The following is a 12,563-nucleotide window of genomic DNA, read 5'->3' as shown; positions in this document are numbered from 1 at the left end:
AGTGATCTATTTATAGAAGATAGGGAAGTTGATGCTGTGGGTTAATTTCCTGAGGTTATTACTACAAAAATGTGACATCGTGAAATGAAAGCTAAAACAATGTTGAAGCTGGAGAGGATGTGGTGAAGGACTCTGGTGTCTGCATTTGTTCACTTAATAATCAGGTCAAGAGGTGTCTCAGGTTTTAGTCTTTGAGGTGGGAATAATTTCAGTGGCCAAACTGTGGGGTTTGTGTGAAGACAAGAGAAAATAATAGATCAAACTGGGAAGAAAAAGATGTGCAAACATTGGGAGGAGACAAAGAAGTGTAAATTAGCTGTGATAATCTCAATGTGCATTAAACCCTTTCTTTTCAAGGAGCTTCTGTGCCATGACTCCTGTGCTCCTGGCACCAGCTTCCACACTTGGCATGTAAGCTCACTGGTTGTAAGATACAGGGTTAGGGGATGAATCAGGAGTTCCAGGCAAAACTAGACAACATGTGTAGAGAAATTCAACATTTGCTTGTTTGTCCCACAAGAATAATTTCTATACTTCAACTAGAGAACATTTATATTTATATTACACCTTTTCATACATACAAAATCCATTGTAATTAATCTTATTCTTACTAAGTAAAACTTAGTGTGTCTTGATGCTTTTATGTTATACATAAATATATAATAGAAACAGTTGTTAGCATTCTTTGGCTTTTAGAAGTTTGACTAGAATTTCTGTATGTTTTTCTATGCATTGTTTTGAGTCACTCATAATTTTAATTGTAACATGAGTATTGAAATTGAGGAAATAAAAATATATTTACTTAATTTCTCCCACATAAAAATAGTTACATTAAAAGTATTCTGTATATGTATGTATATGTGTGCACATATGTACACAGGTGCCCTTGCTTACACATGCATGTATAAAAGCTAGAGGCCAACATGAGGTGTCTTCTTCTATGGCTTCTTCGCTTTATATTTTGAGTCAAGGTCTCATCTGAAGATCACCATTTTGGCAAGACTGTGTGGCCAATGAGCCTCTAGTATTCACTCATCTCCACTAAGTGTTGGGGTTGCAGATGCATAAGACCATGCCCAGCTTTTATATGAGAGATGGGGAACCAGGTCCTCATGTTTGCACAGCAAGTGCTTTTCCCACTGAGCCATCTCCCTAGCTCAAAGTCATATTTTTAATAGTTGAAATATATTTGTTGGTAGTTGATCTTATTGTTTTAGTTTTGGTAGTTCTTGAGATCCATCTGGGACCTTATACATGTTAGATAAGTGCTCTATTACTGAGCTACATCCTTAGCTTTTGCTTACTATTTATCACAAAAATTAAATATTTTCACTAGGAACATGAAAAATAGGTAGACTTAAAAATAGAACTTAAAAAATTTAAACTTAAACAGGCAAGGATTTATTGTTACAGCACTAACTATATAGCTACAGCTGCAGAGCCTGCTGGGAACACAGATCCGTGCAGTGAGTTTGTTTTCTGATGGAGGAAGCTGGGGTATGGTCCACTGGGAGAACACTTAGCTGGTATGTGGGAGGCCTTGGCTTCAGTCTCCAGCACCATGGTCAGTTGGTTTGGTCAAGGGAAATCTGTTATACCTCAGGGGAGTATCCTGAGATAAGCTACCATATGATGGCATTTAAGATAGTGTTAGCAAAGAATGTTGCTAGCTGCATGAAACATTTAAGATACACAGTGAATTCATAAAAGCAAAAGTGAAAAGAAAATTAAATGTCTTAAAGAAATTTAAATGAAATTTAAAAAATTATTCATTTTATGTGTATGGGTGGCTTTGTGTGAGTGTATGTTTGTTCACCATGTGTATCCCTGGTGCCTGAGAAGACCGAAGAGGGCATCAGAACTCTGGGACTGGAGTTACGGACAGTTATGAGCTGTCATGTGGGTGCTAAGATTCAAACCTGGGTCTTATGCAAGCAGCCAAGTGCCCTTAACCACTGAGCTATCTCTCTAGCTCCAAATGATTAAAGGTTTTTAATTTAATAAATTTTGTCCTCTGAGGAAAAAAATTAAACCCATACTCTGCTACACCCAACCTCTTCCTTTAACAGTGAAAGGCTGTCACTAAGACTTCACATTATTCTTTCTAGATGTCCCATTTTTTTCCTCTCTCCTACTATATTTTACTAAGAACCTCATTGGAATGAGTCTCTATGACTCATTGTTTCTGGATATGAAAGGTAAGTGGGTCAAACTAAATCCACCTAAAAGACAAGTCTGGGTATTGTGGGCTGCTGAAAGAACCCAGAATTAAAATGTTCTGTTAGTTTATATTAATTATATGTAATAATGGGTTTCATTATGACATTTTTCATAAATATACATATGAGAATTTAGAACTTTAGGATGCTCATATGAATGAACACTGCTTTCATAAAGGCAACTGGTTTACACATTCTAAAGAAACTATATTTTTATATTCTTTGCAATGACATGGCTTACATCCCCCCAGTAACTTTCAAAATTATTTATGTAGTTAATGTCATGTAAATATGTTGTTTTGACCTTTGTATTTCTTTTCTCATACACAGTAACTGTGATTTAGTCGTTTTCTGTTAATCTGGCTTTTAAGACACAGGATTTAGTCCCTCTTTCTTCTCATTTCCTCTCCTGCCTCCACACCCCAGTTCCAGTGCCGAGCATCAAACCAAGGCCTTGTGCTTTGAGAGTTCTACGCCTTCACTGCCCCACTCCTGTTGTCCTGTTAAATATTAGTATAGTAGCCTGGCAGTGGTGGTGCACTCCTTTATTCCCAGCACTCAGAGGCAGAGACAGGTGGATCTCTGTGAGTTTGAGGCAGGCCTGGTCTACAGAGTGAGTTCCAGCATAGCCAGGGCTCTATAGTGAGACCTTGTCTTAAAAAGCTATTTTATTTTTTTCTTGTAGTGGAGCTAGGCATTGTGGCACAGCATGCCTTGAAAACTAGCACTTAGGAGACAGAGGTGGATGGATCTCTGAGTTTGAGGCTAGCCTGGCCTACATAGTTTCAGGACAGTCAGGGCTACACAGCAAAATCCTGTATCAAAGAAAACAAAAACAAGACCCCAAACAAAACAAGCAAAAATTAATGTAGTGAAATTTCAGTTTTGAGTCTTTCAGTTACAATTTGAAATTAGAGTAGATTTGAATTATATTTACTTAAATGTTTACATGCTTATGCATTTGAATTACTTCTATGCACATGTTTAGAACAAAAAATATATATGAATCGAGTAACGAGAGCTCAGATATTGAGTACACTCTACTCATTTGCTTTGAAACTTTCCCAATTTTCCAAATTTTTTTCTTTTTGTTTTTTCGAGATGGGGTTTCTCTGTGTAGCTTTGCACCTTTCCTGGAACTCACTTGGTAGACCAGGCTGGCCTCAAACTCACAGAGATCCACCTGGCTCTGCCTCCCAAGTGCTGGAATTAAAGGCATGCACCGCCACCACCCGGCCCAATTTTTTTTCTTTTGAGACAGTCTCACTATGTAGCTCTGGTTGGAACTCAATATGTAGACCAGGCTGGCCCCGAATTCAGAGATCTGCCTAACTCTTTCTCTTCTTTCTAAGTGCTGGCATTAAAGGGGTGCACTATCATGCCTGGCCAGGTTTCCACTTTTTAAATTCATCTTTTTTGTTTTTATCAATTATATAGGACTTAAAATTTGCCTTTTGGGCTTGGGGAGATACAGCTCAGTTGGTAGAATGCTCACCTATTGTGCATAAAGCTCTGGTTATATCTCCAGTATAGCCTCAAACTAAGAGTAGCTATATATACCACTAATTTGAGCACTTGGGAGGTGGAGGCAGGAGGATCAGAAATCTAAGTTCATCATCAGCTGCATATTAAGTTCAAGGCCAGGCTGAGACATGAGTCTCAAAACAAGTATCTTTTTACTAAAAGTTTTGAATCTTCATCTCATAAATGATATTTTTCCTCCTTTAATAATACTAATAACTTTCATAGAAAGTTGTGTAATGCCAGTGAGTAATGGAAGTAACAGATTTCTGGCATAGTTTTGTGTCCCAGAAGTATCTGGGATTTATTGCCTTGGACTAGCAGATAATTTTTGTCATCCTATCTGGTACCATTTTATTCTATGTAATGTTATTAAGGATATAAGAAAATAAGTACAGTCAAAATTAAAAGACACTTTTTCATTTGCTTGAGTCTCAGTCAATATTTATGGACCAGTATAGACTCTTCTTTGTTAACAAGTATGTAAATTTCAGTGATAGGAGCCCTTATGCCTTTGTATGAGTCACTTCAGGAAAGCATTAAAAAGGCTAGATCTGGGTTGGAGAGATCATGCCTCTGGCAATACCTACTACTTTTTCAAAGAACTGAACTCTGCTTCTAGCCCCTATCTCAGTCAGCTCACACCTGCCTGTAACCTAGCTCCAGCAGATCTGACACCCTCCTTTGGTATCTGAGGTCACACACACACACACACACACACACACACACGAATAATACAATTTAAAAATTTAAAAGCCTAGGTCCCCAGAGTAAAATGACTGGGAGATACACAGATACTTTATTTTCATGATTACTAGTGACCATTCAATTGTGAAAACTCCAGACACCCCGCCCCCAGTAGTGGCTCAAAAGATCAATGGGCAGGGGAAATGGATGACAGAAATAGCTCTTCACAGCTGAGCATGGTAGTGTATGCCTGTTATCCCAATCAGCACGTAGGAGATAGAGGCAATAAAATCAAGAGTTCAAGGTCATCTTCTAGTTCTAGGACAACCTGTACTGCATGAGACCCCAACTCAAAAACTCAGGACAACAACTAAATTTTAGCTTTCACTGTTACATTTGTTGGAAGCTTTCTGTAGTGGCTTTGCTCATTCAGCACACACGGTCTCACTATAGCTCAGACTATCCTGGAACTCATGGCGGTCTTGCTGTGTCTCCCAGAATGCTAGGATTATAGGCACATGCCAACATTGCCTGGCTGATAGGTTTTGTTTATTGTTTGTTTTTAAAGGCTAAAATAAAATATATAATCCAAGTTCATTTAGACATATCTTATTTTTCCTACTTTTATCTTTATTGATGTTTATTAAAAGCAAATTATTCTATCTTTGGATATTTTGGCTCCTTAGAAGTTCCTGCTTAAATCTGTTACTACAGATAGCCCATTTCCAGAATCTTTGAAAACATTAACCATTATTCTCCAATAGTAGATACTCTTTTGAATGGGAAGAGCCTCTAGCATTTCATAATGCTAAAATTAGAAGCCCTGTCAGTATAAATTATGAAAGGCTAATGAAAGAGATTTATCAGTAGAAATGTTTCCTATGTCTGGCATGGTAGCTTGTACCAGAGCCAACTGCTATGAAGTATTTTCAATTTTGTTTATAAAATTCTGTATGTATTTCAATTTAATTACATTTTTGTTTCACCAGAAAATAAAATGACAGATCCTTAATATTGTAATCTGTTCATATTATGAAAACAAAAGAAGTTTTAGCTGTAAATTTAGGAGAAGAATTACTTAAAAATACTAAAAAAGAAGAAAGTAAGAAAAAATAGGGAAAAAAAAACAAAATAATTTGGTACTTACCTCAGGATTCTAATAACTTCTCCAAAAGCCTGATATTTTATAGTTGAAAAGTTAAAACAATTTCTGTGATTGGAATTTGAAACCTTCAATTAACTAACTTAGAGTTACAAGATCCTTCCTTCCTTCCTTCCTTCCTCCCTCCCTCCCTCCCTCCCTCCCTCCCTCCCTCCCTCCCTTCCTTCCTCCTTCTTTCCCTCATTTCTGTGAATGTTTGGGATTGTATCCTGTGCCTAGTGCATGATCTGAGCATGCACTCTACCACTAAGCTGCAGACACCCTCAGCTCTTAAAACTGCCTCTCATTTGACAATAAATTAGCTAGGTGATTTAAAGTACATGCTTAATGTAATTGCATACCCAATGGAAATGTTACTGACCATTTCCTAATTCTCAGAAGAATGTTGTTTATAACCAAAAATATTTGAAAGAATTAGTAATGCTTCAAAGCTGGACTATGTATCTCAATAGCTGCTCTTCCAGAGGCCCCATATTAGATTCCCAGCACCTGCGTGGCATCTCACAATGGCATAACTCCAGTTCTAGGGGATCCAGTGCACCTTCTGGCCTTTACAAACACCAGGGGTGCATGTGGTGCACAGATATACATGTAGGCAATACACCGTACACATTAAAAAAATAATAATTGAGTGGAATACATACCTAGAAGGAAAACTTTGTGGACTCAAGGAATAATAAAAAAAAAAAATTCTGAATACAAAATACACTCAACAGCAAAAACCAAAATAAAATAACTTGTATTGATAATCTTTTATAAAGTTCGCCCCATGATGAAGAAGCTAATGTTCCTTATTAGTCCCGCTTAGAAAAGTAACTGTGGAAGTAATGATAGTGTATAGAATATAGGGCTGGAGAGATGGCTCAGAGGTTAAGAGCACCTACTGCTCTTCCAGAGGTCCTGAGTTCAATTCCCAGCACCCACATGGTGGCTCACAACCATCTGTAATGAGATCTGACGCCCTCTTCTGTATAAATAAATAAATCTAAAAAAAAGTATATAGAATATATTATATTCTCCCAATATAGGATTAAAATAACTCAGAATTCTCTAATATTTCTTTTCTTTTTCTGTTAAGTTGCTATAGCCCAAGGTGGAACAATCCAGATTTCTAACCCAGGATCTGATGGTGTTCAGGGACTCCAGGCATTAACAATGACAAATTCAGGAGCTCCTCCGCCAGGTGCTACAATTGTACAGTATGCAGCACAATCAGCCGATGGCACACAGCAGTTCTTTGTCCCAGGCAGCCAGGTTGTTGTTCAAGGTATATTTTATTAATCTAATACATTTAGAGTACCCGTGGGTTGCTGTGTCTCACCTTTTAGTGTCTCTCTACAGGGCTGTGAAATATACAGGGGTAGATTTTTAGGAGGGATGTTAGACACTTTCACAAGTTCAAATAAATATTTATACTTCAAAGAAGTTAAAGTATGCTTCTCACTGACTCTGAAGAAAGGATAATTTCAGAGCAGCATGATAAAAAATGGGAGATGGAAACATGAATGTATTTTTAAATTAAGCAAATTATCTTTCATTTAGTGTCACATGCTGTACTCAGTATATTTTTACTTTAAAAATTTTTTGTTTATTATTACTGTGCCTGTTCATGTGCATGTGCGTGTACGTGTGTGTGTGTGTGTGTGTGTGTGTGTGTGTGTGTGTGTGTGTGTGTACAGTGCTCATGTGTGGAAATCAGAGGATAGCTTTTGAGGAGTCAGTTTCTTCATCTCACATTTTATGTGAGTTATGGAGATCAGACTCAGAATGTCAGGTTTGTATGGTAAAATCCTTTACTGGCTGGGCCATCTCACTGGCCTCCAATATGTTTCTATTAACTTTTATGTGGATATTTAAGTTTATAGCCAGTGATGTCTTCAGTTTATTCTTCTTTCCTACTTTATTTTTCAAGTCTAATTTTTACACAACTCATTTAAAAACGAGTGCCAATTTTCATATCTTTTATACTCTTCTTAGTATTTAAGGTCTCCATTCTAGGTCTTATGAAACAAGTCTGTAGTGAAATAAGACAGGATGTAGCCATAAGTTTTTAGGGTTGCCTGTGAGTTGAGTTAAAACTGGGCTATACATTATTTTAATTTCATTCAGAGTCAGAGATGTTTTTTTTGTTTTGTTTTGTTTTGTTTCGTTTTGGTATTTGGTTTTTTGAGATAGGGTTTCTTTGCGTAACAGCCCTAGCTGTCCTGGAACTAACTCTATAGACCAGGCTGGCCTCGAACTTACAGAGATCCACCTGCCTCTGCCTTCCGAGTACTGGGATTAAAAGGGTGTGCCACCACTGCCTGGCTACTCTGAGTTTTAAGCCCACTTGGACTACACATGAGTTCCCAAGCCAGGGTTCTATAGTGACACCCTGTCCCCCTAAACCAAACAATAAAACAATGATCCCCCAAAAAGAACAAAAGAGGTGGTATTTTATGGGGTAAAAATAGTATTTACACACTGATGTTTTTCTTATCATTCATTAAATTTTCCTATGCTCCTAAACCTTGTCTGTCTAAATGAATGAATGGTCTTTTCTTCTCCTGTCACCTGTTTTCCATGGAAAATATGCAAAATTGATACTTTCAAAAATGTCTTTAGACTTTTTCATGTTTTATATAATACACATCTAAGTTTTATACTTTGGGGGTTAAAAATCATTTTCTTCACAAGTTTTAAACTATTTTATTTTACTTTTGTGTGGTGTATACATGTATACATATCTGTGTCTGGGTGGGTTTCTGCCTCCCAACTGCTGGGATTGCAGGCATGCACCCAGCCTGGCTTTTTCATGAGTGCTGGGAACCAAACTCAGGCTCTCAAACTTGTGGGGCAAGTGCTTCCCAGACGAAGCGGTTTCCCAGCCTCCCCTTTGGCTCTCTCTGTTCCCATTGTTTTCAGCCAGAAACCCAGGAGTTATTCTTCACACTCCTATCCCTCTCTGTGCAAAGCCCCTTCATGGATTCTTCCCAATAGTTATATCAGAAGGTTGTCATTTCTTCCACCCTCTACTGTCATCCTGTTCAGGCAGCTTCCCTGTGGTCTGGATTACCACAACAGACAGCCTGCTTGGAGCTGATAGCTATAGGACAACCTTTCAATACTCTTGATCAGGCTGCGCTCCTGGCTCAGTATGGGGAACACTACCTCAGTTCATTCAGATCTTTGTCATCACCTTCTTTCTAATGATGCTGGGAGCCATTAATACTTCTTAGAAACTAGATGTCTCCACCATCTCTGCTTTTATAGTATACTCTCTATATATAGAGTGTCTGTGTTTGTGCAGGTTAAAATGGTATGCCCCCAAATTTCACCTAAGATCCCTTTAATCTATTCAAGATGAGATAAAATACCACAGACTGGAATGCTTTCATAATTCTCATTTATATTTTTATGGTTCTGGAGACTGGGAAGTCTAAGAATCAGTGTCTATGGAGTACTGCTTCCTGATTCACACTTAGCCATCATCTCCCTGTCTCCTTACATGCTGAGAAAGGCCAGGGGGCTCTCTAGGGTTTGTGTACTAAGGACATTGAACCCATTCATGAAAGCTTTCCTGGGAATTGTGAACAATGTCTAGAAACCCAGGCTGGGGCAGCAATGATGACAAGGAACGATTCTACCCAAGTCTGACGTGGTCAATCAGTGAGTTGGTACGGTTGCTTACAGGAGCACACTTGTAAAAAGACCTTTTATTAAAAGACCTTCCAACATTTGAGCCACACAAGTGAGTGGCTACCTTTAGGAGCATGGGGACTCAAATGCAGCTGCCTCACAGAAAAGATTATCTGAGCACAGGTGATGGCCTAGTGCTCCTTACCCACTCTGCAAGCAGCTCTATGGTGAGAGAGTCTCCTCTGCTCAGCAACTATTACTGCTTTGTATAACCTTGAGGAGGGGACTCAAATCTTGCTGTTTCTGGAGCTTCTGGGAGACTTTGTTTTACTGGTGAATCCTATGGGCCTCATCTTCCTCCTAGAAGAAGGGGTATTTTAATTAGAAAAAAAATCATCACACAGAAGAGTTCTACTCTCAGAACCTAATTACTCCCAGTATTCTCTTGCATTGGGGTTAGAATTTCCAGGGGTTGCACACACATTCACTCTTGTAGCGTGGTGCCAGACTACACTCAGAATGTCTGCGAACACTTGTTATGTGCTAGATAAAGTCCAGACTTCATTGTGTAGCCTACCTCTTCCTCTTATGCAGGCCTTGCTCCTTCACAAGCCTTCTCCTCATTCCCTCTGGTGACATGTAATCCTATCTTTCATTTCCTCTGATAGGCCTTTTTCCTTTCCATGGCCTTCATATCTACTTGTCCTGACAGGCACCCTTCCCTCAGCTTCTATACATTATTCAGGTTTCACCTTAGATAACACCTCCTCTAGGAAAACTTCCCTGACTTTCCAAATATGGCCTAGGCAACCCCACAGGTAATGGATCACATGTACTGTCACTCAGTATCCTGCCTCAGTGGTAAGTTCTGTTTGCATTACAGTGTTTAGAATCTAGCAAGCTCTCTCGTGTGATAAATATATACATTTTCCAAATAGAAGTGGTGTGGAGGCTCATGCCTATAATCCCACCACTTGGAATTATCCATTTGAAGACAACAAAAGAAAGAAAGAAAAAAAAGTCTTTATCTCTGAAAATGTTGTTATATAGTCTGATCAACAGTTTAGTGTAGGGGCTATACTAAAACTTGATTAATAGCAATAATCAGATTAGAAACAACCCATTCCCCTCTTTAAAAATAACATTATTTATTTATTGTGTGGGTGTGGACATGCCACATACATGTCAGAGGACAACTTGCAGGAGTTAGTTCTCCCCTTCCACTAGGTAGGTCCTGGTGATTAAGTACTGGTTATCATACTTAGTAGCACATGCCTTCACCCACTGAGTCATGTCATGGGCTTTTCTCTCAATTATTACAGTAATATTCATTGACTGTCAGTGTACAAGATTAAAGAAATATTGAAATAAAAATAAACCTGAACTTTGAAATTTGAAATGAGATTATTAATATTATTCTAAACCCCAGAGCCTTAGGTGTACCTGGATGGGAAAGAGTCCCGGTGGAGCCTTGTTGAGACTGACGTTTGTGCTGATTCTTCTTTAATCATCAGTTACAATTCTGATCTCATTGCAAGGGCTCTAGAAAACCATTAGAAATATGGGTGATCTGAGCCATGTGGTCACCTCATCCATGCCTAAACATAAAGTCCTTGCCTTTACTGCAGCATGCTTAATTGAACAAAGTAAAAATACAGCATCTAAAAGAAATTGTTGCATCAGATATGGTGGTGCACACCTTTAATCCCAGCACATAGGAGTAGAGGCAGGTAGATCTCTGAGTTCCAGGCTAGCCAGGGATACACAGTAAGATCCTGTCACAAAGAAAAGAAATTATTGACCATTTATGACATATATACACATCATTAATATAAAATCAGATTGAGTTTTAATCGTACAGGAGAATGGATTTCCCCCCAAAGGTTTATTTTACTTTATTTTTTAAGTTTTTTTTTTTTTAAGATTCATTTATTTGCATTAGTGTTTTTGCCTGCACGTATGTCTGAGGGTGACAGATCCTCAGGAACTGGAGTTAATAGACAGTTGTGAGATGCCATGTGGATGCTGGAAATTGAACCTGGGTCCTTTGCAAGAGCAACTATTGCTCTTAACTGCTGAGCCATCTCTTGAGCCCCAGGAGATTGGAGTTTTACAACCCACTGCGGGGAAACAAAAAAGAAGGTCTTGTGAAACATGTTGGGTTTGTTTTCAGTAAAGATGAAAAAATATTCCAGGATGTAGGGCCTGGTATACCTTAGAATATGTGCTAGCTTTGTGTCTGATCTTGGTATTGTTAAAGCTTCAATAATGATCTAGCTTTTTATGTGCTGAGGTCTCATCAAGTAATCCAAATAAAAGTTGACATTAAAAATTATGAGTAGTAATTTAGTTATGAATTAAAAAAAATCAAACTTCAGGGTATACTGAATCACAAATTTCTATTTATATGGGTCAAAAAGATCAAATATCAGTAAGTTCACATTAATCTGGCAGTTGAAGAAGATGGTGCTTTCACTTGCTGCTTTGGCACAGGGAATTTCTAGACTATCAGCATGTACTCACTTCAGTTGAAATGAACAAGTTCTGGTCACTCTGGGAGTAGCTGGATTTTATGGTGTGGTAGCAAAGGGTTAAGCAAATAAAAGTGTAACTGAGTTAAGGTGGCTGGAGATTTTCAGCTTGGGAAGTTCAGAAATATCTGTGAAACACATTCTGTATTGATTCACAATTTTTTGTTTAGTCCCCAAAATATGAATCTCTAAATACTTCTTCTTTGAGTTCTGAGAAACAGATGGGTCTCATTTCTTCCTGTGTAAACAGCTCCATGAGCTACAACCCAGTGACTTTTCATTTTTATTTTTGCCAGAGCCCATGTGAAAAGATTTTTATGTAAAAAATGAGGAACAAGAACATTAGGATCGTTTATTACAGGAAGTTTTTACAGAGCTTTGGTTTCAGTGAGCTGCTATGTGACAAAGCAAATTGATGGCAGTGATAGGCTGGTGATGTCATTGTGATGTCAGTACTCCTGCTTATCTTACACATGCTTGCTAGTTTGGAACACTTTATTTTGAACTGTGGTACGGCCAACAAGACCACTGGATGCAAAAGCCCAACATGGCTGTAACCGGAGACGAAACTGGTAAGAACTTAAAGGGGGGGGGGTATTAATTCTGCAATTTCCCCCTCCTTTTAATATAGCATTTAGGAGTATTTAGGAACTTGGAAGTGTTTTGGGAAGTGTGATTTCTTAGTTGCTTATGCATACGAAGTTTCTTTCTGTGCAGTTCTGCACATTCAGCCTACTTTGTTAAGTCATCATAGTGTGATTGTTTCTTTATACCGCGATTCTTTACTCGGGGCTTTACAGCTCGGTTGACTAAGGCAGTAATCTG

At 38.3% G+C, this 12,563-nt stretch overlaps 1 protein-coding gene across 29 annotated transcripts in view; it reads left to right on the top strand.

The window, feature by feature from the left end:
* Positions 1 to 12,563, top strand: part of Crem (cAMP responsive element modulator) — an 87,838-nt gene that overhangs the window by 63,219 nt on the left and 12,056 nt on the right. For 12 of the 29 annotated variants that reach the window (XM_036187719.1, XM_036187718.1, XM_036187714.1 and 9 more), the window contains one exon: positions 6,668 to 6,856. The exons of 11 other annotated variants lie outside the window; for them this stretch is intronic. In XM_036187719.1, coding sequence (XP_036043612.1) covers positions 6,668 to 6,856 — 189 coding nt within the window. Of the gene's footprint in view, positions 1 to 6,667; positions 6,857 to 11,277; positions 12,311 to 12,563 lie in introns of those variants that run through there. 6 more of the 29 variants (XM_036187734.1, XM_036187732.1, XM_036187733.1 and 3 more) reach the window with 2 other exon arrangements.

This window comes from Onychomys torridus, chromosome 5 (genome assembly GCF_903995425.1).
Source record: "Onychomys torridus chromosome 5, mOncTor1.1, whole genome shotgun sequence".
In the NCBI taxonomy this organism is placed as follows: Eukaryota; Metazoa; Chordata; class Mammalia; order Rodentia; family Cricetidae; genus Onychomys; species Onychomys torridus.
The sequence above is the reverse complement of the archived record's forward strand: the minus strand, read 5'-3'. Positions and strand labels throughout refer to the sequence as shown.